At 47.6% G+C, this 27746-nt stretch overlaps 1 protein-coding gene across 1 annotated transcript; it reads left to right on the top strand.

Moving 5' to 3' along the window:
- Positions 1 to 123: 123 nt before the first annotated feature.
- On the top strand, positions 124 to 25301 carry LOC106592860 (kinesin heavy chain-like). Its single transcript, XM_045699420.1, is given in 26 exon segments — positions 124 to 605; positions 3649 to 3736; positions 4751 to 4824; positions 5436 to 5540; positions 5843 to 5891; positions 6252 to 6307; positions 6691 to 6778; positions 7197 to 7321; positions 7733 to 7837; positions 8942 to 9090; positions 12409 to 12557; positions 12975 to 13156; positions 13410 to 13478; positions 14746 to 14832; positions 15248 to 15367; positions 15624 to 15770; positions 16060 to 16257; positions 16471 to 16588; positions 16686 to 16762; positions 16910 to 17019; positions 19788 to 19950; positions 20217 to 20288; positions 22366 to 22470; positions 24554 to 24770; positions 24995 to 25020; positions 25022 to 25301. Coding segments are annotated over 26 exon segments (2880 nt in total). The 5' UTR covers positions 124 to 476; the 3' UTR covers positions 25094 to 25301.
- Positions 25302 to 27746: the final 2445 nt, after the last annotated feature.

The raw sequence follows: 27746 nt of genomic DNA on the forward strand, positions 1-27746 counted from the left end.
TTAAGTACTGACCTCTAGCTGTTATTTCGAGGATAGAGCAGCGAGATGCTGGGCCCCAGCCCGAGGGGAGGAGGAGAAAGGAGGGGGAGGAGGAAGGGGAGTGGTACTGATGCTGATGCAGTGTGGAAGAGAAGAGCGCAGAGCAACGTGCAGGACGATGCGGGGGTTTCTCAACTCCGTGGCACTCGTCTCTTCTGAAGGATAGGCTTTACCTATCCCCTTCTAAATTATATTTTTGTAGGATTTTGATCATTTTTTTTTTCATCCAAGACTGTCTCCGGACCAATATTTTGCATTCTGATCGGAATGGACGACTGCAGTTGATTTCTCTGTCTCAACTGAATGCCCATGGCGTAGCGAATTAGAGGCACTTTGAGTGAAGGACGCGTTGGTTTACTTACAATCATTCAACAGATAAAAACCATCCGCGGATCAAAGTTGATCTGGATATCTGCTTGCCTGGACAGAACGCAACCATGGCGGATGCTGCAGCCGAATACGGCGTGAAAGTAATGTGCCGATTCAGGCCACTAAATGAATCCGAAATAACAAGAGGAGACAAATACATCCCCAAATTTAAAGAAGACGACACCGTGGTTATAACTGTAAGTGCTGCATCTAATAGTTAATTTATCTGCTGAATATAACGTTGCTTGTGTAGGTAGGTATATTGTTGCCACAACTAGACTACTGAAACACCAGCAAAACGCGCAGAGGAAATGTGCAATGCAGTGAGCATTTCCAATAGAGCGCCCAATGTATTGACAATCTTTACACGCAGCACATTGGCTTGTAGCCTATAGATTTTTGTAATAAAAAAAAAATATGTGGCAACTTCCACAAACATCCCAAAAAATGCTTGGGACCCTCTGCAGAGCATTTGTTGGTAGCCTACATGTTTTGATTGTGTTGCTGTAGCTATCTCCAGCGGCAGCTGATGGCCTGAGATGGAGTATTGGGAATTGTTTTCAGACAGGGCCTGGGCCATTGCCAGAGAGAGACAGGGACCCGGGGCTGTTGCCAGAGAGGCAGATCGTGCTTTGACACTGCTGTTATGCGGTATTCACTCTGCTGAGATGGCAGATTACAGGTGGCTAACATACTGTTCTACTCTGTCACCTGTGGTGAATGAAAGCACTCATAATAGGAAAATAAACAGCATAAGGCATTTTCTCTCATTCTACTAACATAAAGCACACGCAGCCTATACCTTTGAATGTATTGATTGGATTGGATCTAATAGGATTTATTTAATGTTACTAATTTAAAAGTGGCAAGCCTGTTAAATTGATGTCTAGGGATTACAGTACAGTAGTTGGATGACCTGGCTTGGCTTGAATGATTCTTCAAGTTCAGGTTATCAGCTAGTGGCAAGGGAGACATGCACTTCTCCAGCCTTACGCTGTGTGTGCCCATCACCTGCCTAATCAATATACACTATATATACAAAAGTATGTGGACATCCCTTCAAATGAATGGATTCAGGTATTTCAGCCGCACCTGTTGCTGACAGGTGTGTAAAATCGAACACACAGCCGTGCAATCTCCATAGACAAACATTGGCAGTAGCATGGCCTTACTGAAGGGCTCAGTGACTATCAACGTGGCACTGTCATAGGATGCCACCTTCCCAACAAGTCAGTTGGTCAAATTTCTTCCCTAATAGAGCTGCCCCGGTCAATTGTAAGTGCTTTTATTGTGAAGTGGAACCATCTGTGAGCAACAGCAGCTCAGCCGTGAAGTGGTAGGCCACACAAGCTATCAGAACGGGACCGCTGAAGCAAGTAGTGCTTCTAAAGCGTCTGTCCTCGGTTGCCCCACACACTACTGAGTTCCATACTGCCCCTGGAAGCAACGGCAGCACAAGAACTGTTTGTTGGGAGCTTCATGAAATGGGTTTCCATGGCCGAGCTGCCGCACACAAGCCTAAGATCAACATCTGCAATGCCAAGTGTCGGCTGGAGTGGTGTGAAGCTCGCAACCATTGGACTCTGGAGTAGTGGAAACGCGTTCTCTGGGGGTGATGAATCACGCTTCACCAACTGGCAGCACGACTGACGAATCTGGGTTTGGCGGATGCCAGGAGAACACTACCTGCCCGAATGCATAGTGCCAACTGTAAAGTTTGGTGGAGGAGGAATTATGGTCTGGGGCTGTTTTTCATGCATCGGACTAGGCCCCTTGGTTCCATTGAAGGGAAATCTTAATGCTACAGCATACAATGACATTCTAGATTATCTTTTGCTTCCAACTTTGTGGTAACAGTTTGGGGAAGGCCCTTTCCTGTTTCAGCAAGACAATGCCACCGTGCACAAAGCAAGGTCGATACAAAAATGGTTTGTCGAGATGGTGTGGAAGAACTTGACTGGCCTGCACAGTGCCCTGACCTCAACCCCATCGAACACCCTTGGGATGAATTGGAACGTCGACTGCGAGCCAGGCCTATTCACCCAACATCAGTACCCGACCTCACTAATGCTCTTGTGCCTGAATAAAAGCAAATCCCCGCTGCAATGTTCCAACATCTAGTGGAAAGCCTTCCCAGAAGAGTGGAGAGACTGTTACAGCAGCAAAGGGGGACCAATTCCATATTAATGCCCATGAATTTGGAATAAGATGTTCGACAAGCAAGTGTCGACATAGATTCTTACAAAACATCTAGATTAGAACTAAAGGTCTTATTTTGCATGCTCAAGTGCAGAATTTTATTAAAATGTCTTCTGTACAGGCCTACAGAGTTCTCATCACAATAGCTTGTCTGTCTGTGAACAGTATCTCGTCATTATGCTCCTCCCGTTGCTCAACACCCGTTTAGTGTTCATGTATTATGCATAAGGTTGCCTGCCATCATAATGAAACATTGTGTCAGTGTGTGTGTTAAGGAAGTACACTGTATACCACATATTTACCGAATATAATATGAAATTGAGGCCTAATACAGTTGTGTACTATGAAGGCCTATGAGATCTCACATCAATCACTTTAGTTCCAAAGAACAGAAGCCTCTGTTTAAAGCAGTAGGCCTACTAGCTGTTACAGACATCTCCTCATTCTCCTGTAGCCTGTAGACAGCTCAGCTGGTACAGACATCTCCTCATTCTCCTGTAGTCTACAGACCGCTCAGCTGCTGACAGGCTGGTTGTCAAATGAGGGAGTCTTGTGTTGTGTCCGTCCCCATAGACCAGGTTGGATCGTGATGATTAAACCTGCTGCTTGTAGCTCTATTATAATTGTCTCACAAGCTCTGCTATTGATGATTGATTACCATTCACAAGCTCTGCTATTGAATATTTATTACCATTCACAAACTCTTCTATTGATTACCATTCACAAGCTCTGCTATTGATCATTGATTACCATTCACAAACTCTGCTATTGATTACCATTCACAAGCTCTGCTATTGAATATTTATTACCATTCACAAACTCTGCTATTGATTACCATTCACAAGCTCTGCTATTGATTATTAATTACCATTCACAAACTCCGCTATTGATTATTGATTACCATTCACAAGCTCTGCTATTGATGATTCATTACCATTAACATAGTGTTGTTAGAGAGAATATAGGATGAGGTGGTATTTACCCATTACCTCTTTCCCATAGAGCCCTGTAATCACTGTGCATTTTGTCTGTTCTGGACAGGGTAAACCGTATGTCTTTGACCGCGTCCTGCCTCCCAATACAGCCCAGGAGCAGGTCTACGATGCCTGTGCCAAACAGATTGTTAAAGGTAGGCTAACCCCAAACAGATTGTTAAAGGTAGGCTAACCCCAAACAGATTGTTAAAGGTAGGCTAACCCCAAACTTGTTGTTGAAGGTAGGCTAACCGCAGACAGATTGTTAAAGGTAGGCTAACCGCAGACAGATTGTTGAAGGTAGGCTAACCCCAAACAGATTGTTAAAGGTAGGCTAACCCCAAACAGATTGATGAAGGTAGGCTAACCCCAAACTTGTTGTTGAAGGTAGGCTAACCGCAGACAGATTGTTAAAGGTAGGCTAACCGCAGACAGATTGTTGAAGGTAGGCTAACCCCAAACTGGTTGTTGAATGTAGGCTAACCGCAGACAGATTGTTGAAGGTAGGCTAACCGCAGACAGATTGTTAAAGGTAGGCTAACCGCAGACAGATTGTTAAAGGTAGGCTAATCCCAAACAGATTGTTGAAGGTAGGCTAACCCCAAACAGATTGTTGAAGGTAGGCTAACCCCAAACAGATTGTTGAAGGTAGGCTAACCCCAAACAGATTGTTGAAGGTAGGCTAACCCCAAACAGATTGTTGAAGGTAGGCTAACCCCGGACAGATTGTTGAAGATAGGCTAATCCCAAACAGATTGTTGAAGGTAGGCAAACACCAAACAGGTTGATGAAGGTAGGCTAACCCCAAACAGGTTGTTGAAGGTAGGCTAACCCCAAACAGATTGTTGAAGGTAGGCTAACCCCAAACAGATTGTTGAAGGTAGGCTAACCCCGGACAGATTGTTGAAGATAGGCTAATCCCAAACAGGTTGTTGAAGGTAGGCTAACCCCAAACAGATTGTTGAAGGTAGGCTAACCCCAAACAGATTGTTGAAGGTAGGCTAACCCCAGCTGGTGAGTCCTTCCCCTTGTAGAATAAGTGTTATTATGACTGATCCACATTCCTTGTGTATGTGTGGTGTCTGGCGGGTTGGTAAAAAACACAAGACAGCAAAAATACACATTTCTGGACTAATAAAGTTGAACAGAATTGTATTGTATTCACACAGACGTCCTTGGAGGATACAATGGAACCATCTTTGCCTATGGACAGACCTCCTCGGGGAAGACCCACACCATGGAGGTCAGCCTGATTCTCTGTAGTAATGGCACCTGCCTAAATGAAGAGAGACGTGAAATATATGATCTAAAGGCAACCTATATGTTGTAGGTACAGTATGCCCTGAGAACACGTTACCGAGACGACTGAACTGATTATTCTCAGACAGTTCAGCAGAGCACCTTCTGACATGATATTTCACTGGAAGTCAGTCCAGCCTTTCTAAGAGCAGTAAAACACATCAGATCAGTTAGTGGGGCAGACATACATTGCGTCATTTCATTACTCTCTGAGACTGAATTGATTTAGGATGAGATTATGGTTTTGTAGTGTGGGTGATTTACAGAACTGGACCACCAACACTATAGGTTGCATTTGTCCTCGAGCAGTTAATGGCTTTTTAAAGTGGCAGTTGTTTCTTCTTCACTGAGAACAGCAAGGATCAGCTAAAGCCAGCAGTAGATAGAGAACAGCATATAGAACAGCTGCTTCTTGGGGGTATAGATGTATATTATATAGAACCGCTGTAGATATTCAGTGTATATAGAACAGCTGGCTATAAGGGATGTTCCCCAGACTATTTAGTGATAATAATCAGTATTGAGTGTGATGTAATGTATTGTTCCTCCTCGCAGGGCAAGCTCCACGACCCCCAGCTGATGGGCATCATCCCACGCATCGCTCACGACATCTTCGATCACATCTACTCCATGGACGAGAACCTCGAGTTCCACATCAAGGTATTCAATTGTTAAATTCAACTTTATTTATCCCCTCAGGTGCCAATAAAAAAGACAAAGTCATTCTACAAGTATCAATATCAACAAGATGTCTGGTCATCAAAATGTAAAAAAAATCGGAATAAATCCAGAGGTTAAACAGTGTGTCTGTCTCCATCCCTTCCAGTATTCTCATGTTGATACCTACATACCTGGAACAGACACTATTTGGTATCAAGGACCTTTAAGGAGCACAGACGACCTCCTACCATTTCTATGGTCATCAAAATGTACCCTGTATTGATTCCTGTTTTCTTGTGCAGGTCTCGTATTTTGAAATCTACCTGGACAAGATCCGAGACTTACTAGATGGTAAGAAGAACTCGTATTGGATGGACTTCAAAAAGAGAAGTCTTTTGAAGATGAACAGAGATCATTTTAGACAGATCATAATGGGGTAGCCTAGCGGTTAAGAGATTTGAGCCAGTAACCGAAAGGTCGCTGGTTCAAATCCCTGAGGCGGCAAGGTGGAAAAATCTGCCGTTCTATTCTTGAACAAGGCAGTTAACCCCCGACAGCAACTGCTCTGCGGGTGCTGATGACATGGATGTGGATTAAGGCAGCCCCCCCACCTCTCTGATTCAGACACATTTCAGATGATTGCATTCAGTTGTACAACTGACTAGCTATCCCCCCTTTCCTTTCCTAATGACTCGTTTCCCTCTTTTCCAGTGTCGAAGACCAACCTGGCTGTGCATGAGGACAAGAACAGAGTTCCCTATGTCAAGGTGAGCAGTACAGATGGTTAGGTAACACATTCTGCAGGTGTATAATGCTTTATTACTTGTCATAAGCATGTATCAGCCTACATAATGTCTTATTATAAGGCTGCCTCCCGAGTGGCGCAGTGGTCTAAGGCACTGCATTGCAGTGCTAGAGGCGTCACTACAGACTCGGGTTTGATCCCGGGCTGTATCACAACCGGCCGTGATCGGGAGTCCCATAGGGCGACGCACAGCGTCCGGGTTAGGGGAGGGTTTGCCAGGGTAGGCTGTCATTTTAAATAATAATTTGTTCTTAAACTGACTTGCCTAGTTAATTGTTCAAATAAAAAAATGAGAAATCAGAAAAGGCACCGACCTGTTAAAGCTGTGATGTGATCCTGTCCCAGGGTTGTACAGAACGCTTTGTGTCCAGTCCAGAGGAAGTCATGGATGTCATCGATGAGGGAAAGGCCAACCGGCACGTGGCTGTGACAAGTATGTTGTGTCTCTTCTATCAATCAATCAATCAATCAATCAATCACATTTATTTATGAAGCCCTTCTTAGATCAACAGTTGCAAGCAGACGCACAGAGGCCAGGAAACACTCCCTAGAAGGGTGTATCATTGCTACTATAATATATACTACTTCTATAATATATACTTTTTCAATAATATATACTTCTTCTGTAAGATATACTTATTCTATAATATATACTCTTTCTATAATATAGACTTCAATTAGATATACTTATTTCATAAGATATACTTCTTCTATAATATATATTTCTTCTATAATAGATACTTCTTCAATAAGATATACTTCTTCTATAAGATATACTTCTTCTATAAGATATACTTATTTTATAATATATACTTCTTCTTTAATATATGCGTATTTTGTCCTGTTCATAGACATGAATGAGCACAGTTCCAGAAGTCACAGCATCTTCCTGATCAACATCAAACAAGAGAATGTGGAAACAGAGAAGAAACTGTCAGGGAAGTTATACCTGGTGGATCTGGCTGGTAGTGAGAAGGTAAATCACTATGATGGTAAAGACAGACTCCAACAAACCACCACAACTTGTGTTAGAACTGTTTATAACTTGTCATAACTGTGTTATAACTCTAGGCTTGTCTGATGAAGACACCAATGAACCGCCATAACTTGTTAGAACTGCACCCCTGTGTTATAACAGTATTATCACTGTGCTATGATTGTGTTATAAGCTGTTATAACTCCCAGCTTGTCACTCAGGTGTAAGATGCTGAAGCATCATATGTCCTCTCCCACCTGCTGACTCATGAAGACAGACTTTGTGTTATGACTGTTATAACTGTTTTATAATGTGTTATAACTCCAGGCCTGTCAGTTAGAGGATGCTGCTGCATTGTGTGGCCTCTCTCCTGCTGACAGAGTCTTTTCTCTCTCTGTTTGTCTCTTTAAGGTCAGTAAGACAGGTGCTGAAGGAGCCGTGTTGGACGAAGCTAAAAATATCAATAAGTCCCTCTCTGCTCTGGGGAATGTCATCTCTGCTCTGGCTGAGGGGACTGTGAGTTCTCTCTATATATCTTACCCTTCTCTCTTTAATATAGTGACATCAGCAGGGATTACTGAATACTTAGCATATGTGACATTGAAATCGTGTAAAAACAATAAACCAAAATGTGCTTTTGCTGAAAAAAGTTATGCATCAGCGGTGAGGTCATGTTTTTCCTCTGATCTGGTCCTGATGGCTGACTGGTTATCTATGAGGCTGTCTGTTGAAAGGTCCTGATGGCTGACTGGTTATCTATGAGGCTGTCTGTTGAAAGGTCCTGATGGCTGACTGGTTATCTATGAGGCTGTCTGTTGAAAGGTCCTGATGGCTGACTGGTTATCTATGAGACTGTCTGTTGAAAGGCCCTGATGGCTGACTGGTTATCTATGAGACTGTCTGTTGAAAGGTCCTGATGGCTGACTGGTTATCTATGAGACTGTCTGTTGAAAGGTCCTGATGGCTGACTGGTTATCTATGAGACTGTCTGTTGAAAGGCCCTGATGGCTGACTGGTTATCTATGAGGCTGTCTGTTGAAAGGCCCTGATGGCTGACTGGTTATCTATGAGACTGTCTGTTGAAAGGCCCTGATGGCTGACTGGTTATCTATGAGACTGTCTGTTGAAAGGTCCTGATGGCTGACTGGTTATCTATGAGACTGTCTGTTGAAAGGCCCTGATGGCTGACTGGTTATCTATGAGACTGTCTGTTGAAAGGCCCTGATGGCTGACTGGTTATCTATGAGGCTGTCTGTTGAAAGGCCCTGATGGCTGACTGGTTATCTATGAGACTGTCTGTTGAAAGGCCCTGATGGCTGACTGGTTATCTATGAGACTGTCTGTTGAAAGGCCCTGATGGCTGACTGGTTATCTATGAGGCTGTCTGTTGAAAGGCCCTGATGGCTGACTGGTTATCTATGAGACTGTCTGTTGAAAGGCCCTGATGGCTGACTGGTTATCTATGAGACTGTCTGTTGAAAGGCCCTGATGGCTGACTGGTTATCTATGAGACTGTCTGCTGTCTGCTGAAAGGCCCTGATGGCTGACTGGTTATCTATGAGGCTGTCTGCTGTCTGCTGAAAGGCCCTGATGGGTAAATGATGTGTTGTTTGTTTTCAGAAAACCCACGTCCCGTACAGAGACAGCAAGATGACCCGTATCCTGCAGGACTCTCTAGGGGGGAACTGTAGGACCACCATCATCATCTGTGCATCTCCCTCTATCTACAACGAGTGTGAGACCAAGTCTACCCTCATGTTCGGACAGAGGTGGGTCAGCACCTCTCTACAGTTTACCTGGTCTAGTGACAGACTGTTAACATAAGTCTACCCTGTTGGGACAGAGGTGGGTCAGCACCTCTCTACAGTTTACCTGGTCTAGTGACAGACTGTTAACATAAGTCTACCCTGTTGGGACAGAGGTGGGTCAGCACCTCTCTACAGTTTACCTGGTCTGGTGACAGACTGTTAACATAAGTCTACCCTGTTCGGACAGAGGTGGGTCAGCACCTCTCTACAGTTTACCTGGTCTAGTGACAGACTGTTAACATAAGTCTACCCTCATGTTCGGACAGAGGTGGGTCAGCACCTCTCTACAGTTTACCTGGTCTAGTGACAGACTGTTAACATAAGTCTACCCTCATGTTCGGACAGAGGTGGGTCAGCACCTCTCTACAGTTTACCTGGTCTGGTGTCAGACTGTTAACATAAGTCTACCCTCATGTTCGGACAGAGGTGGGTCAGCACCTCTCTACAGTTTACCTGGTCTAGTGACAGACTGTTAACATAAGTCTACCCTGTTGGGACAGAGGTGGGTCAGCACCTCTCTACAGTTTACCTGGTCTAGTGACAGACTGTTAACATAAGTCTACCCTCATGTTCGGACAGAGGTGGGTCAGCACCTCTCTACAGTTTACCTGGTCTGGTGTCAGACTGTTAACATAAGTCTACCCTCATGTTCGGACAGAGGTGGGTCAGCACCTCTCTACAGTTTACCTGGTCTAGTGACAGACTGTTAACATAAGTCTACCCTGTTGGGACAGAGGTGGGTCAGCACCTCTCTACAGTTTACCTGGTCTAGTGACAGACTGTTAACATAAGTCTACCCTGTTGGGACAGAGGTGGGTCAGCACCTCTCTACAGTTTACCTGGTCTAGTGTCAGACTGTTAACATAAGTCTACCCTCATGTTCGGACAGAGGTGGGTCAGCACCTCTCTACAGTTTACCTGGTCTAGTGACAGACTGTTAACATAAGTCTACCCTGTTGGGACAGAGGTGGGTCAGCACCTCTCTACAGTTTACCTGGTCTAGTGTCAGACTGTTAACATAAGTCTACCCTGTTGGGACAGAGGTGGGTCAGCACCTCTCTACAGTTTACCTGGTCTAGTGACAGACTGTTAACATAAGTCTACCCTGTTGGGACAGAGGTGGGTCAGCACCTCTCTACAGTTTACCTGGTCTAGTGACAGACTGTTAACATAAGTCTACCCTGTTGGGACAGAGGTGGGTCAGCACCTCTCTACAGTTTACCTGGTCTAGTGACAGACTGTTAACATAAGTCTACCCTGTTGGGACAGAGGTGGGTCAGCACCTCTCTACAGTTTACCTGGTCTAGTGACAGACTGTTAACATAAGTCTACCCTGTTGGGACAGAGGTGGGTCAGCACCTCTCTACAGTTTACCTGGTCTAGTGACAGACTGTTAACATAAGTCTACCCCTGTTGGGACAGAGGTGGGTCAGCACCTCTCTACAGTTTACCTGGTCTAGTGTCAGACTGTTAACATAAGTCTACCCTGTTGGGACAGAGGTGGGTCAGCACCTCTCTACAGTTTACCTGGTCTAGTGACAGACTGTTAACATAAGTCTTCCCTGATGGGACAGAAGTGGATCAGCACCAGTCCACTGCACCATACCCAGTTCCCCTATTTTATGTGAACAGTTAAAGGTTTCCCATGGCAGATGGGCCGTCCTTAATCCACCAGGAGACGGACAGGGACTGTTGATGATGAGTAGAGCTGGTGATTCCCAGTATCTTCCCTCCTATTCAGTGCTGACTGAGTCGTTGCATAACAAGCCTCTTCTCTAAATCTTTATCCAGATGATGAAGACATTGTTCATCCCTCTGACCTTTAGCTAAGTGTTACATCCATCCACTCCACTAAATCCTGATCCATAGGGCTTTATCCTGCCTCCTGCCTGGACAGCAACAGTAGCATCAGTGGGAGTTAGCCTAGGCTGCTCTGTGTGTTAGAGGACACAATGGACTTCCAGAACATTCTATCTCTGCTGCTCTGCCAAAGGACACAGGGGACATCCAGAACATTCTATCTCTGCTGCCCTACCAGAGGACACAGGGGACTTCCAGAACATTCTGTCTCTTCTGCCCTGCCAGAGGACATCCAGAACATTCTATCTCTTCTGCCCTGCCAGAGGACACAGGGGACTTCCAGAACATTCGGTCTCTACCATCCTGCCGGAGGACACAGGGGACTTCCAGAACATTCTGTCTCTACCATCCTGCCGGAGGACACAGGGGACATTCAGAACATTCTGTCTGTGCTGTCCTGCCAGAGGACACAGGGGACTTTCAGAACATTCTATCTCTTCTGCCCTGCCAGAGGACACAGGGGACTTCCAGAACATTCTATCTCTTCTGCCCTGCCAGAGGATACAGGGGACTTCCAGAACATTCTGTCTCTTCTGCCCTGCCAGAGGACACAGGGGACTTCCAGAACATTCTATCTCTTCTGCCCTGCCAGAGGACACAGGGGACTTCCAGAACATTCTGTCTCTGCTGCCCTGCCAGAGGACACAGGGGACATCCAGAACATTCTGTTTCTGCTGCCCTGCCAGAGGACACAGGGAACATCCAGAACATTCTGTCTCTTCTGCCCTGCCAGAGGACACAGGGGACATCCAGAACATTCTATCTCTTCTGCCCTGCCAGAGGACACAGGGGGACATCCAGAACATTCTATCTCTTCTGCCCTGCCAGAGGACACAGGGGGACATCCAGAACATTCTATCTCTTCTGCCCTGCCAGAGGACACAGGGGGACATCCAGAACATTCTGTTTCTGCTGCCCTGCCAGGCTGAGGAGAGGAGCTAGATAGAGGTAGAACAGTAGGGGCTACAGAGTGATGTGCTGCGGTGCGGCGTGGTGTGGTGCGCTCTGCTGCACTGTCTGCACCCATGTGACCACCACTGTCTGTGAGAAGAGGCTGAGAGGAGTTGGACTTTACACATCATTCAACAGTCTACAGTACCCAGCAGTGCTAATTAGTCCCTGGTCACCTTCACAGGGGACAACCTCCTGCAATAGATCTCAGACCAGTTCAAATATGGAGCTATCTGCCTCCCTGCTTCTTATTGGATCATCTCCTCCAGTTGTGTTGACTCAATGTTTATCAATCTGTTCCTGTTCTGACAAAGAATAATACTGTGGAGAAAAAAGGGATGAGTAAATTAGGCCACAATGTCCTTTGGTGGATGAATTACAGCCCATTAGCCATGTCAAAGTAGTGCACTGCTGTATAGGGTGTGATTAGATATAGGAATCTGAGTGTCTATCCCACCCTCCACACAGAGCCAAGACCATCAAGAACACAGTGTCTGTGAACCTGGAGCTGACTGCTGAGGAGTGGAAGAACAAGTACAACAAGGAGAAAGACAAGAACAAGAGTCTGAAGAACGTCATCCACAGACTGGAGATGGAGCTCAACCGCTGGAGGAACGGTGAGGGAGGGGGAGGGGGAGAGGGAGGGAGGGTGGGGGGAGAGGGAGGGGGGAGGGAGGGAGGGGGGAGGAAGGGGGGAGAGGGAGGGAGGGAGGGGGAGGAAGGGGGGAGAGGGAGGGAGGGAGGGAGGGAGGGGGGGGAGAGGGAGGGGGAGAGGGAGGGAGGGAGGGAGATGGGAGGGAGGAGGGGGGAGAGGGAGGGAGGGAGATGGGGGAGGGAGGGAGGGAGGGGGGAGAGGACAGAGAGATGGGGAGGGAGGGAGAGAGAGAGATGTGATTGAAACCCTTGTATGAAATCAACAGAGCCACACTGAGTTAAACATGAGTTAGTGTTCCCATGGTAGACATTGAGTGAATAAGTGCACAGTTAAGGGAGAAGGGAAGTGTGATCTAACTAGCTGTCTGTCCCTGTCTCAGGTGAGAACGTCCCTGAGGAGGAGCAGCTGAGTGCTAAGGAGCAGAAGCACCTGGAGCCGTGTGACAACACTCCCATCATAGATAACATGGCTCCAGCTAACGGCCTGGTCCTGGTCTCCACCGAGGAGAAGAGCAAGTACGAGGAGGACATCAGCAATCTGTACAAACAACTGGACGACAAGGTCAACCAGGGAAATCCAACCAGACTAGATTAGAGAACTGAGTCAATTCATTTTGGAGCATATAAACGCAACGTACATAAAGAATAACAGACATTAAAATACAGTTTAAATAACAGACATCATCAACATTAAACGGTAGGCTAGAATGGGCAGGAACAGGAAGGGGTTGGATTTTTTATACAGTCAAATCAATGCTTCCTATTCTATTCTAACTGAAATGTAAATTGCTGCTTGTTTTGTTTGTGTCCCCCAGGATGATGAGATCAACCAGCAGAGCCAGCTGGCTGAGAAACTGAAGGAACAGATGTTAGACCAGGATGAGGTGACCAATCATGAACAACCCTCTTTTCTCATGTTAAAGGGGAATGTCACTCAAAAACTATATTTTGGTATTGTTTTCATTAGTCCACTGTTGATACAGTCCCAAAATGTTCTGCATGTCAGCAGTCAAGTTGTCAAGATATTGGATGTTTTGAGTCATCTGATGCATTTTGCTTCTTCGTCATGATGATGTGGCTGGAAACACTGTTCTTCTTGAAAGTCCAATGTCTTGATGATGCTTTCAAATGGATGATCTACATCTAAGGGGGATTCAACCATGTTAAATGGTGTGCATTTGTCTGTGTGTCGTCCCTTTTTCGTGTGTGTCCCTGTTTGTGTCCCCGTGTGTGTCCCCGTGTGTGTGTGCGTCCCTGTGTGTGTCCCTGTGTGTGTCCCTGTGTGTGTGTGTCCCTGTGTGTATGTGTGTCCCTGTGTGTGCCCCTGTGTGTATGTGTGTCCCTGTGTGTGTCCCTGTTTGTGTCCCCGTGTGTGTGTGTCCCCGTGTGTGTGTGTCCCTGTGTGTGTCCCTGTGTGTGTCCCTGTGTGTGCCCCTGTGTGTATGTGTGTCCCTGTGTGTGTCCCTGTGTGTGCCCCTGTTTGTGTCCCCGTGTGTGTGTGCGTCCCTGTGTGTGTGTCCCTGTGTGCGTCCCTGTGTGCGTCCTGTGTGTGTCCCTGTGTGTGTCCCTGTGTGCGTCCCTGTGTGTATGTGTGTCCCTGTGTGTCTCCCTGTGTGTGCCCCTGTGTGTGTGTGTGTCCCTGTGTGTGTCCCTGTGTGTGTCCCTGTGTGTATGTGTGTCCCTGTGTGTGTCCCTGTGTGTGTCCCTGTGTGTATGTGTGTCCCTGTGTGTGTCCCTGTGTGTGTCCCTGTGTGTATGTGTGTCCCTGTGTGTGTGTGTCCCCCTGTGTGTATGTGTGTCCCTGTGTGTATGTGTGTCCCTGTGTGTGTCCCTGTGTGTATGTGTCCCTGTGTGTGCCCCTGTGTGTATGTGTGTCCCTGTGTGTATGTGTGTCCCTGTGTGTGTGTCCCTGTGTGTGTGCCTGTGTGTGTGTCCCTGTGTGTGTGTCCCTGTGTGTGTGTCCCTGTGTGTGTCCCTGTGTGTGTGTGTGTGTCCCTGTGTGTGTGTGTCCCTGTGTGTGTCCCTGTGTGTGTCCCTGTGTGTATGTGTGTCCCTGTGTGTGTCCCTGTGTGTATGTGTGTCCCTGTGTGTGTCCCTGTGTGTATGTGTGTCCCTGTGTGTATGTGTGTCCCCGTGTGGGTCTCTCCTCAGCTGCTGGCGTCGACAAGAAGGGACTCTGAGAAGATCCATGAGGATCTGTCTCGTCTGCAGACGGAGAACGAGGCAGCCAAGGAGGAGGTGAAGGAGAACATTCTGAATGAATCCATATTATTCTAGAATTCTAAATGAGTCCATCAAATCAGATTTTATTAGTCACATGCGTAGAATACAACAGGTGTAGACCTTACAGTGAAATGTTTACTTACGAGCCCCTAACCGACAGTAAAGTTTCAAGAAATACGGATAAGAATAAGAGATAAAAGTAACAAGTAATTAAAGAGGAGCAGTAAATAACAATATATACAGGCGGGTGCCAGTACACAGTCAGTGTGTGGGGGCACCGGTTAGTTGAGGTAGTATGTACAGAGTTAATTAAAGTGACTATGCATCGATGACGACAGAGAGTGACAGTGGTGTGGAGAGGGGATGGGGGAGATGTGAATAGTCTGGGTAGCCAGACTAGATGTTCATCATTATTGTCTTATGGCTCTAGGTGAAGGAGGTGCTGCAGGCGTTGGAGGAGCTGGCTGTCAACTACGACCAGAAGAGCCAGGAGGTGGAGGACAGGAGCCAGGCCAACCAACAGCTGCAGGAGGAGCTGCAGCAGAGGACTGTGGGTCTATGGGCATGATGGATGGGATAGAGGGGCCTAGAGCAGTTCAGCCTTAGCTTATTATGGGGTTTACCGCACCCCTAATTACATTTTGTTCTGCCGAGGTACCCCCTGATGTGTGAGTGATCCATATACCTATGTTCTAATGAGTCTTCCCAAGTTTCCACTGTGGATAGATGAGGTACTAGAACCGTATAGAGGGTCCTTAATGATGCGGTGAAGGACAACTGGCATGTGACTGATGTGTGTTCCCCAGACGGTCCTGTTGTCAGTTCAGAGGGAGCTGGTCACGCTCCAGGAGCTCAGTGGACACCAGAAGAAGAGAGCTGCAGAGATCCTCCACCTGCTGCTCAGAGACCTCAGTGAGATAGGAGCCACCATGGGCACCAGCGACATCAAGGTGGTGAGGGGACCTACACAGCAGATATACATAGACACACATAAAGTAGAAACACACACACACACACACACCGAACCAAATACAGACAGACCCATTCACAACAGTCCTGTTAACTTAACGGGTTGTAACATCGTTGACCTGTGTAGCTAGCAAACCTCTCCACAACATACAACACAACATGAGTCAGAGTTGATGCTCTTTAGTTTCCTAACAGTATATCTTCTTCCTGGACTGTTCTAATCATACTGTTCATCCTCCAGGCTTTATAGACAGTCTTCTGTTTCCTGTCTAGATGGTTGAGGGGAACGGTAACGGTGGAGTGATTGAGGAAGAGTTCACCATGACCCGTCTCTACATCAGTAAGATGAGGTCAGAGGTCAAGTCTCTGGTGAACCGCTCCAAGCAGCTGGAAAGCTCCCAGTGTGACAACTCACGCAAGATGGCCGCCAACGAGAAGGAGCTGGCTTCCTGTCAGCTGCTCATCTCCCAGGTAACAGAGGAGGGGCCAGGTTTCCCTGTAATTGTGAAGCATTCTAAAGGCCGATGCAGAAATGCACTTTCATTGTCCTTAAGTTGAGTCTCTGAATATCTTTTCACTCTTTGCTAAAGCCCTACAAAACGGCGAAACAGGGCTGTGTTCAGTAGGTGTGACAACAGGGAAGGTTTTGAAGCGCTGACCCTGTGTTTGTGTGTTGTGCTGTAGCACCAGGCCAAGATCAAGTCCCTGACAGACTACATGCAGAACATGGAACAGAAGAAGAGACAGCTGGAGGAGAGTCAGGACGCTCTGACTGAGGAGCTGGCCAAGATGCACGCTCAGGGTGAGACGCACGGACTCGCTCTACACATCCCCTCTATCGACACCACTGCTGCCTTTATAACATGCTTCACATTGTTGTTCACGCTGTTGTTCCTCAGAGAAAATGCACGAGGTGTCAGTGGTGGACACGGAGAAGGAGCACATCAGTAGACTGGAGGGTGAAGAGGAGATTAAGGTGATTAAACCCGGGATTAAGACATCCACAAGGTGGATCTGGAAGTACTCTTAGGATGATTATTCTGTTGGAGAAACAGATTAGTTTTACCCGTGTGTGTGTGTGTCTCTGTGTGTCCTCTGATCCGTCCTCCTGTCCATCCTGTAGAAGACTCTAGAACAGCAGATGGAGGCTCACAGAGAGGCCCACCAGAAGCAGCTGGCCCGACTCAGGGACGAGATCGATGACAAACAGAGGATGCTGGATGAACTCACAGAGTGAGAAGTTATATATACCGTCCGGCGACTCTGTGTTTGACAACACTTTTCTAACTGCAACTCATAAAGGCTTCATAGGGCATTCATAAAGGCTTCATAGGGCATTCATAAAGGCTTCACAAATCCTTTACAGGCTGTCATAATGCAGTACTAAATGAAAGGTGGTATAAAAGGTCATTACATCTGAAGCATCTATAATAGGCCTTATAAAGCTCCATAAAGCCTCAATAACTTAGTCTTTTCTCTCCTCCTTTTCACCCCCTACCTCTCCTCTACCGCTACCTCTCCCCTACCTCTACCTCTCCCCTACCTCTCCTCTACCTCTACCTCTCCCCTACCTCTCCTCTACCTCTACCTCTCCCCTACCTCTACCTCTCCCCTACCTCTCCTCTACCTCTACCTCTCCCCTACCTCTCCTCTACCTCTACCTCTCCTCTACCTCTACCTCTCCCCTACCTCTACCTCTCCTCTACCTCTACCTCTCCTCTACCTCTACCTCTCCCCTACCTCTCCTCTACCTCTACCTCTCCTCTACCTCTACCTCTCCCCTACCTCTACCTCTCCCCTACCTCTCCTCTACCTCTACCTCTCCTCTACCTCTACCTCTACCTCTCCCCTACCTCTACCTCTCCTCTACCTCTACCTCTCCTCTACCTCTCCTCTACCTCTACCTCTCCTCTACCTCTACCTCTCCTCTACCTCTACCTCTCCTCTACCTCTACCTCTCCCCTACCTCTCCCCTACCTCTACCTCTCCCCTACCTCTCCTCTACCTCTACCTCTCCCCTACCTCTCCTCTACCTCTACCTCTCCCCTACCTCTCCTCTACCTCTACCTCTCCCCTACCTCTCCTCTACCTCTACCTCTCCTCTACCTCTCCTCTACCTCTACCTCTCCTCTACCTCTCCTCTACTTCTACCTCTCCCCTACCTCTCCTCTACCTCTACCTCTCCCCTACCTCTCCTCTACCTCTACCTCTCCCCTACCTCTCCTCTACCTCTACCTCTCCCCTACCTCTCCTCTACCTCTACCTCTCCTCTACCTCTACCTCTCCCCTACCTCTACCTCTCCCCTACCTCTACCTCTCCCCTACCTCTCCTCTACCTCTACCTCTCCCCTACCTCTACCTCTCCCCTACCTCTACCTCTCCCCCTACCTCTCCTCTACCTCTACCTCTCCCCTACCTCTACCTCTCCCCTACCTCTACCTCTCCCCTACCTCTCCTCTACCTCTACCTCTCCCCTACCTCTACCTCTCCCCTACCTCTACCTCTCCCCTACCTCTCCTCTACCTCTACCTCTCCCCTACCTCTACCTCTCCCCTACCTCTACCTCTCCCCTACCTCTACCTCTCCCCTACCTCTCCTCTACCTCTACCTCTCCCCCTACCTCTACCTCTCCCCTACCTCTACCTCTCCCCTACCTCTCCTCTACCTCTACCTCTCCTCTACCTCTACCTCTCCCCTACCTCTACCTCTCCCCTACCTCTCCCCTACCTCTACCTCTCCCCTACCTCTACCTCTCCCCTACCTCTCCTCTACCTCTCCTCTACCTCTACCTCTCCCCTACCTCTACCTCTCCCCCTACCTCTCCTCTACCTCTACCTCTCCCCTACCTCTCCTCTACCTCTACCTCTCCTCTACCTCTCCTCTATCTCTACCTCTCCTCTACCTCTCCCCTACCTCTCCCCTACCTCTCCTCTACCTCTACCTCTCCCCTACCTCTCCTCTACCTCTCCCCTGCCTCTCCTCTACCTCTACCTCTCCTTTACCTCTACCTCTCCCTACCTCTCCTCTACCTCTACCTCTCCCCCTACCTCTCCTCTACCTCTCCTCTACCTCTCCTCTCCCCTACCTCTCCCCTACCTCTCCTCTACCTCTACCTCTCCCCTACCTCTCCTCTCCCATACCTCTCCTCTACCTCTACCTCTCCTCTACCTCTCCTCTACCTCTCCCCTACCTCTCCTCTACCTCTACCTCTCCCCTACCTCTCCTCTCCCATACCTCTCCTCTACCTCTACCTCTCCCCTACCTCTCCTCTACCTCTACCTCTCCCCTACCTCTCCTCTACCTCTACCTCTCCCCTACCTCTCCCCTACCTCTCCTCTACCTCTACCTCTCCCCTACCTCGCCTCTACCTCTCCTCTCCCCTACCTCTCCCCTACCTCTCCCCTACCTCCCCCTACCTCTCCTCTCCCATACCTCTCCCCTAACTCTCCTCTACCTCTCCTCTCCCCTACCTCCCCCCTACCTTTCCTCTCCCATACCTCTCCTCTACCTCTCCCCTACATCTCTCCTCTACCTCTCCTCTATCTCTCCCTACCTCTCCCCTACCTCTACCTCTACCTCACCTCTCCCCTACCTCTCCTCTACCTCTCCTCTCCCCTACCGCTCCTCTACCTCTACCTCTCCTCTACCTCTACCTCTCCCCTACCTCTCCTCTACCTCTACCTCTCCCCTACCTCTCCTCTACATCTACCTCTCCCCTACCTCTCCCCTACCTCTCCTCTACCTCTCCCCTACCTCTCCTCTACCTCTCCTCTATCTCTCCCCTACCGCTCCCCTACCTCTCCTCTACCTCTCCCCTACCTCTCCTCTCCCGTACCTCTCCTCTACCTCTCCTCTCCCCTACCTCTCCTCTACCTCTCCCCTACCTCTCCTCTACCTCTCCCCTACCTCTCCTCTACCTCTCCTCTACCTCTCCTCTCCTCTACCTCTCCCCTACCTCTTCGCTACCTCTCCTCTCCCCCTCTCCTCCATATTTCTCCCAGTCTGAACCAGGGCCTGATGCTGGAGCAGAGGAGGCTGATGTCTGACCATGAGAAGCTGAAGGTGGAGGAACAGGAGAAGGACATGAAGCTCCAGAAGCTGGTCATCTTCAACGAGCAGAGGGAGCAGGCCAGACAGGACCTCAAGGGATTGGAGGAGACTGTGGTACGTCAAGGCTCTATGACTGACTGACTGACTGACTGACTGACTGACTGACTGACTGACTGACTGACTGACTGACTGACTGACTGACTGACTGACTGACTCGCTCGCTGGCTGGCTGGCTCGCTGGCTGGCTGGCTGGCTGGCTGGCTGACTGACTATAGCTCTTCACTTCCTAAATCTTGCAGGTAAACCAATACATCATAGATGTCCATTTCAACGTTTCACACTGAGCACAAGTGTGTCTTCTCTCTGTTTTGTCTTTAAAGGCCAAAGAGCTGCAGACTCTTCATAACCTACGCAGGCTCTTTGTTCAAGACCTCACAACACGTGTCAAGAAGGTGAGGTATTCTCCCATGTAAGAGAGGCTGTGTATCAGAATGCACCAACCTGTCTGCAGAATGTCAGAGATACTCGTCTGAAGTCTGTTGTCGTTCAGTGAGGACCTGTAGTCTGTAGTCTGTGCTCTGTAGTCTGTAGTCTGTGCTCTGTAGTCTGTAGTCTGTGCTCTGTAGTCTATAGTCTGTGCTCTGTAGTCTATAGTCTGTGCTCTGTAGTCTGTGCTCTGTAGTCTGTAGTCTGTGCTCTGTAGTCTATAGTCTGTGCTCTGTAGTCTGTGCTCTGTAGTCTATAGTCTGTGCTCTGTAGTCTATAGTCTGTGCTCTGTAGTCTGTGCTCTGTAGTCTGTGCTCTGTAGTCTATAGTCTGTGCTCTGTAGTCTGTGCTCTGTAGTCTATAGTCTGTGCTCTGTAGTCTATAGTCTGTGCTCTGTAGTCTATAGTCTGTGCTCTGTAGTCTGTGCTCTGTAGTCTATAGTCTGTGCTCTGTAGTCTATAGTCTGTGCTCTGTAGTCTGTGCTCTGTAGTCTATAGTCTGTGCTCTGTAGTCTATAGTCTGTGCTCTGTAGTCTATAGTCTGTGCTCTGTAGTCTGTGCTCTATTGTCTGTAGTCTGTGCTCTGTAGTCTATAGTCTGTGCTCTGTAGTCTGTGCTCTGTAGTCTATAGTCTGTGCTCTGTAGTCTATAGTCTGTGCTCTGTAGTCTATAGTCTGTGCTCTGTAGTCTGTGCTCTTTAGTCTATAGTCTGTGCTCTGTAGTCTGTGCTCTGTAGTCTGTAGTCTGTGCTCTGTAGTCTATAGTCTGTGCTCTGTAGTCTAGTCTGTGCTCTGTAGTCTGTAGTCTGTGCTCTGTAGTCTATAGTCTGTGCTCTGTAGTCTATAGTCTGTGCTCTGTAGTCTGTGCTCTGTAGTCTATAGTCTGTGCTCTGTAGTCTATAGTCTGTGCTCTGTAGTCTGTGCTCTGTAGTCTATAGTCTGTGCTCTGTAGTCTGTGCTCTGTAGTCTATATTCTGTGCTCTGTAGTCTATAGTCTGTGCTCTGTAGTCTATAGTCTGTGCTCTGTAGTCTGTGCTCTGTAGTCTATATTCTGTGCTCTGTAGTCTATAGTCTGTGCTCTGTAGTCTGTGCTCTGTAGTCTGTAGTCTGTGCTCTGTAGTCTATAGTCTGTGCTCTGTAGTCTGTGCTCTGTAGTCTATAGTCTGTGCTCTGTAGTCTATAGTCTGTGCTCTGTAGTCTATAGTCTGTGCTCTGTAGTCTGTGCTCTGTAGTCTATAGTCTGTGCTCTGTAGTCTATAGTCTGTGCTCTGATAGTCTGTGCTCTGTAGTCTATAGTCTGTGCTCTGTAGTCTGTGCTCTGTAGTCTATAGTCTGTGCTCTGTAGTCTATAGTCTGTGCTCTGTAGTCTGTGCTCTGTAGTCTATAGTCTGTGCTCTGTAGTCTGTGCTCTGTAGTCTATAGTCTGTGCTCTGTAGTCTATAGTCTGTGCTCTGTAGTCTGTGCTCTGTAGTCTATAGTCTGTGCTCTGTAGTCTGTGCTCTGTAGTCTATATTCTGTGCTCTGTAGTCTATAGTCTGTGCTCTGTAGTCTATAGTCTGTGCTCTGTAGTCTGTGCTCTGTAGTCTATATTCTGTGCTCTGTAGTCTATAGTCTGTGCTCTGTAGTCTGTGCTCTGTAGTCTGTGCTCTGTAGTCTATAGTCTGTGCTCTGTAGTCTGTGCTCTGTAGTCTATAGTCTGTGCTCTGTAGTCTATAGTCTGTGTTCTGTAGTCTATAGTCTGTGTTCTGTAGTCTATAGTCTGTGTTCTGTAGTCTATAGTCTGTGCTCTGTGTTGATATACTGACTGATGTTTCTCTCCTCTGCTGTTGTGTCCAGAGTGCAGAGTGGGCAGTAGTCTGTATTGACTGTCTGTCTTCTCTCCTGTTGAGTGCAGAGTGGGCAGTAGTCTGTATTGACTGTCTGTCTTCTCTCCTGTTGAGTGCAGAGTGCAGAGTGGGCAGTAGTCTGTATTGACTGTCTGTCTTCTCTCCTGTTGTGGACAGTAGTCTGTATTGACTGTCTGTCTTCTCTCCTGTTGTGTCCAGAGTGCAGAGCTGGACTGTGAGGATGGAGTGGGCAGCGCCGCCCAGAAACAGAAGATCTCCTTCCTGGAGAATAACCTGGAGCAACTCACTAAAGTCCACAAGCAGGTACTGTACTGTGACATTATTAAGCAGGTACTGTACTGGGACATTATTAAGCAGGTACTGTACTGGGACATTATTAAGCAGGTACTGTACTGGGACATTATTAAGCAGGTACTGTACTGTGACATTATTAAGCAGGTACTGTACTGGGACATTATTAAGCAGGTACTGTACTGGGACATTATTAAGCATGTACTTTACTGGGACATTATTAAGCAGGTACTGTACTGGGACATTATTAAGCAGGTAGTGTACTGGGACATTATTAAGCAGGTACTGTACTGGGACATTATTAAGCAGGTACTGTACTGTGACATTATTAAGCAGGTACTGTACTGGGACATTATTAAGCAGGTACTGTACTGGGACATTATTAAGCAGGCACTGTACTGGGACATTATTAAGCAGGTACTGCACTGGGACATTATTAAGCAGGTACTGTACTGGGACATTATTAAGCAGGTACTGTACTGGGACATTATTAAGCAGGTACTGCACTGGGACATTATTAAGCAGGTACTCTACTGGGACATTATTAAGCAGGTACTGCACTGGGACATTATTAAGCAGGTACTGTACTGTGACATTATTAAGCAGGTACTGCACTGTGACATTATTAAGCAGGTACTGTACTGGGACATTATTAAGCAGGTACTGCACTGTGACATTATTAAGCAGGTACTGTACTGGGACATTATTAAGCAGGTACTGCACTGGGACATTATTAAGCAGGTAGTGTACTAGGACATTATTAAGCAGGTACTGCACTGGGACATTATTAAGCAGGTACTGCACTGGGACATTATTAAGCAGGTACTGTACTGGGACATTATTAAGCATGTACTTTACTGGGACATTATTAAGCAGGTACTGTACTGGGACATTATTAAGCAGGTACTGCACTGGGACATTATTAAGCAGGTACTGTACTGGGACATTATTAAGCAGGTACTGCACTGTGACATTATTAAGCAGGTACTGTACTGGGACATTATTAAGCAGGTACTGCACTGGGACATTATTAAGCAGGTAGTGTACTGGGACATTATTAAGCAGGTACTGCACTGGGACATTATTAAGCAGGTACTGCACTGGGACATTATTAAGCAGGTACTGTACTGGGACATTATTAAGCATGTACTTTACTGGGACATTATTAAGCAGGTACTGTACTGGGACATTATTAAGCAGGTACTGCACTGGGACATTATTAAGCAGGTAGTGTACTAGGACATTATTAAGCAGGTACTGCACTGGGACATTATTAAGCAGGTACTGTACTGGGACATTATTAAGCATGTACTTTACTGGGACATTTTTAAGCAGGTACTGTACTGGGACATTATTAAGCAGGTACTGTGCTGGGACATTATTAAGCAGGCACCTTACTGGGACACCTTTGCAGGTGGAGAAAATGTATCGTCTGATTGTTTGATTTGTTCAAAATGATAAATACATTTGATTGATTTATTAACATTCCTGTCCCTTCTGGCAGTGTCCATCCAGTTGGTGCATGATAACGCGGACCTGAGCTGCAAGCTTTGTAAGCTGACCCTCATATCTCTGTTTCCCTCCCTCCCTGTCTCCCCCCTTTCCCTCCCTCCCTCCTCTCCTCCCTCCTCCCTCCTCCCTCCCTGTGTCCCCCCTTTCCCTCCCTCCCTCCCTCCCTGTGTCCCCCCTTCCCTCCCTCCCTCCCTCCCTGTCTCCCCCCTCTCCCTCCCTCCCTGTGACCCCCCTTTCCCTCCCTCCCTCCCTGTCTCCCTCCCTCCCTGTCTCCCTCCATCCCTGTCTCCCCCCTCTCCCTCCCTGTCTCCCCCCTCTCCCTCCCTCCCTCCCTCCCTCCCTCCCTCCCTCCCTCCCTCCCTCCCTCCCTCTCTCCCTCCCTCCCTCCCTCCCTCCCTCCCTGTCTCTCCCCCTCCCTCCCTCCCTCCCTCCCTCCCTCTCTCCCCTCCCTCCCTCCCTCCCTCCCTCCCTCCCTCCCTCCCTCCCTCCCTGTCTCTCCCTCCCTCCCTCCCTCCCTCCCTCCCTCCCTCCCTGTCTCTCCCCTCTCCCTCCCTCCCTCCCTGTCTCCCCCTCTCCCTTCCAGTTGGTGCGTGACAATGCGGACCTGCGCTGCGAGCTTCCCAAGCTGGAGAAGCGTCTGCGGGCCACTGCCGAGCGGGTCAAGGCCCTGGAGAATGCCCTGAAGGAGGCCAAGGAGAACGCTATGAGGGACAGGAAACGCTACCAGCTAGAGGTGGACCGCATCAAGGAGGTTGTCAGGGCCAAGAACATGGCCAGGAGGGGAAACTCCGCTCAGATCGGTAAGGATGGAGAAAGGGAGGGAGGAAGGAAGGAAGGGAGGGAGGAGAGGGTGGGTTTGTATTGATGACTAAGAACATGGCCAGGAGAGGAAACTCCGCTCAGATCGGTAAGGATGGAGAAAGGGAGGGAGGAAGGAAGGAAGGGAGGGAGGAGAGGGTGGGTTGGTGGAGTGTGTGGGGGTGGCAGTGTGTGTTTGTATTGATGACTATGTTCTGTCTTCCAGCTAAGCCCATCCGGCCAGGCCAACACCCCCCTGTCTTCCCCTACAGTCATCAGAGGAGGAGGCCTCTACAGCCACAGCTACAACCACAGCACCAAGTAACCATGTAGAATGTAGATCCTGAGTCACGAGTGCATGTGTGGTAGGTACAGACTGTCCCATTCCCAGTAAGACCCCTCTGTCCTCATCCTCCTGTCCTTCCTCTGGGTCTAGGAGTAAGACCCCTCTGTCCTCATCCTCCTGTCCTTCCTCTGGGTCTAGGAGTAAGACCCCTCTGTCCTCATCCTCCTGTCCTTCCTCTGGGTCTAGGAGTAAGACCCCTCTGCCCACATCCTCCAGTCCTTCCTCTGGGTCTAGGAGTAAGACCCCTCTGTCCTCATCCTCCTGTCCTTCCTCTGGGTCTAGGAGTAAGACCCCTCTGCCCTCATCCTCCTGTCCTTCCTCTGGGTCTAGGAGTAAGACCCCTCTGCCCTCATCCTCCTGTCCTTCCTCTGGGTCTAGGAGTAAGACCCCTCTGTCCTCATCCTCCTGTCCTTCCTCTGGGTCTAGGAGTAAGACCCCTCTGTCCTAATCCTCCTGTCCTTCCTCTGGGTCTAGGAGTAAGACCCCTCTGTCCTCATCCTCCTGTCCTTCCTCTGGGTCTAGGAGTAAGAGCCCTCTGTCCTCATCCTCCTGTCCTTCCTCTGGGTCTAGGAGTAAGACCCCTCTGTCCTCATCCTCCTGTCCTTCCTCTGGGTCTAGGAGTAAGACCCCTCTGTCCTAATCCTCCTGTCCTTCCTCTGGGTCTAGGAGTAAGACCCCTCTGTCCTAATCCTCCTGTCCTTCCTCTGGGTCTAGGAGTAAGACCCCTCTGTCCTAATCCTCCTGTCCTTCCTCTGGGTCTAGGAGTAAGACCCCTCTGCCCCCTTCCACTCTACTCTGTGGCATCTTTCATAGTTTTCACATACTGTATGTCTCTCTCTTTTCCATTGTACATGTACATATATATTTCATTGTAGTGTTGTCTTGGAGGAGAAGATGTGTGCTGATAGGTTACATGTATATTACAGAGGGTGTTATGCCATCACTAAGAACCACATTGTATAGTATATGACAGTCACAGTAATGTAAACTGGATCTTGACTTGTTGTTGAAGAATCCTTTGCTTTGCCGACTGCATTAGGAATGTATGATAGTTTACCTAAAGAAGTTCAAAGTTCAGATTGGAATGATCACCCACCTGCACTGTTTTTTTCACCACATTCATTTACTTCAGTTATGATCAGCACATTGTTTTTACTCTATTCTATTGGTAAGCATATTGATAATGGTTTACCAATGCTTTTAGGGACACTTTATTCTTAAAAGAAGCTAAGTCTGAATGTAATGTTTTAATTCACTTACAAAACAAGCTGTGCTCTATTTAAGCAATAAGGCCTGAGGGGGTGTGGTATGTGGCCAATATACCACCGCTAAGGGCTGTTCTTAACCACGACGCAACGTGGAGTGCCTGGATACAGACCTTAGCCGTGGGATATTGGCCATACACCACAAACCCCCGAGGTGCCATATTCTATTATAAACTGGTTACCAATGTAATTAGAGCAGTAAAATATGTATGTTTTGCCATACCCGTGGTATACGGTCTGATATACCACGGCTGTCAGCCAATCAGCATTCAGGGCTCGAACCACCCAGTTTTAATTTCAATTATGCAACTGATTGTAATGACCACTGCATTGAGAAACTTGTGGGGCATAGACCAAAAACAATTTCCCAATTTTACCAAGAGCCTCAAATTGTGAGGTAGATTTCAACATCCACCAGTAGAGGGCAGTGTTTGACAGTTTAGTGCACTGCACTGTATCTATACTAGGCTAATGCAGTGATGCTGATCAGCCAATCAGAGATGTTCATGCAGTGATCCTGGGGAACAGTGCAATACACTCCATATCCAAAACACAGAAAGAGAAGATGGTAAAAATGTAGGTTTTAATGTAAGCTTTTTACTTACACTGTGGCTCCAATTGTTTTAGTTATTTATCACCGTACTTGCCTCTCACCACTTGCCAAACCGCCATTGTAAATAAACATGTCTTCGTAACTGACTCGCCTAATATAAACTCATTTTAAGTAAGGTCATGTAAATAAATCTCATCAGGAAGTGAATTATGTTTAATCTGAATGGAGATCCATCCCCAAGTATGTGTTGATAATTCTGTCATGCTTTTAATTTGATCATCTCAGAGCATGATTTGGATATATGTACATAAGGTTCTAGATGTGTGTTCCATTTGTAAATTATGAATTTTTTTCAGCTTTCACCACCATGCCTATAGCTGCTTACCGTAGTATGGCTATGGGATATTGTAAGACGTTCCCTCAATGAAGGAACAGCACCACAAGGCAAATTAGCTTTGAGATGTTGCTTTGAACTCTGCCTGTGAACATATGGATGGCTCAAAATAAAAGCAGGAATATGATTGATTAATGGCAATTATAACTGCATGGTGTATAATTCATTTTAAATGTTTAAATCGAAGCGAATAAATAAAGATATTTAACAAACTGTTTGTTTTTATTGAAACTTCACTCAAGTTTACACAAGGCTCTTAGTTTGTTGATTACTTCTATGGGCTACGTGGGCCCACCTGCGGGACACAGCCAGTGAAATATCAGGGCGGCAAATTCAAAAACAACAAAATGTCATAATTCAACTTTCTCAAACATACAACTATTTTACACCATTTTAAAGATACACTTCTCCTTGATGTAA

The sequence above is a fragment of the Salmo salar genome, chromosome ssa17, assembly GCF_905237065.1.
Source record: "Salmo salar chromosome ssa17, Ssal_v3.1, whole genome shotgun sequence".
Classification (NCBI taxonomy): domain Eukaryota; kingdom Metazoa; phylum Chordata; class Actinopteri; order Salmoniformes; family Salmonidae; genus Salmo; species Salmo salar.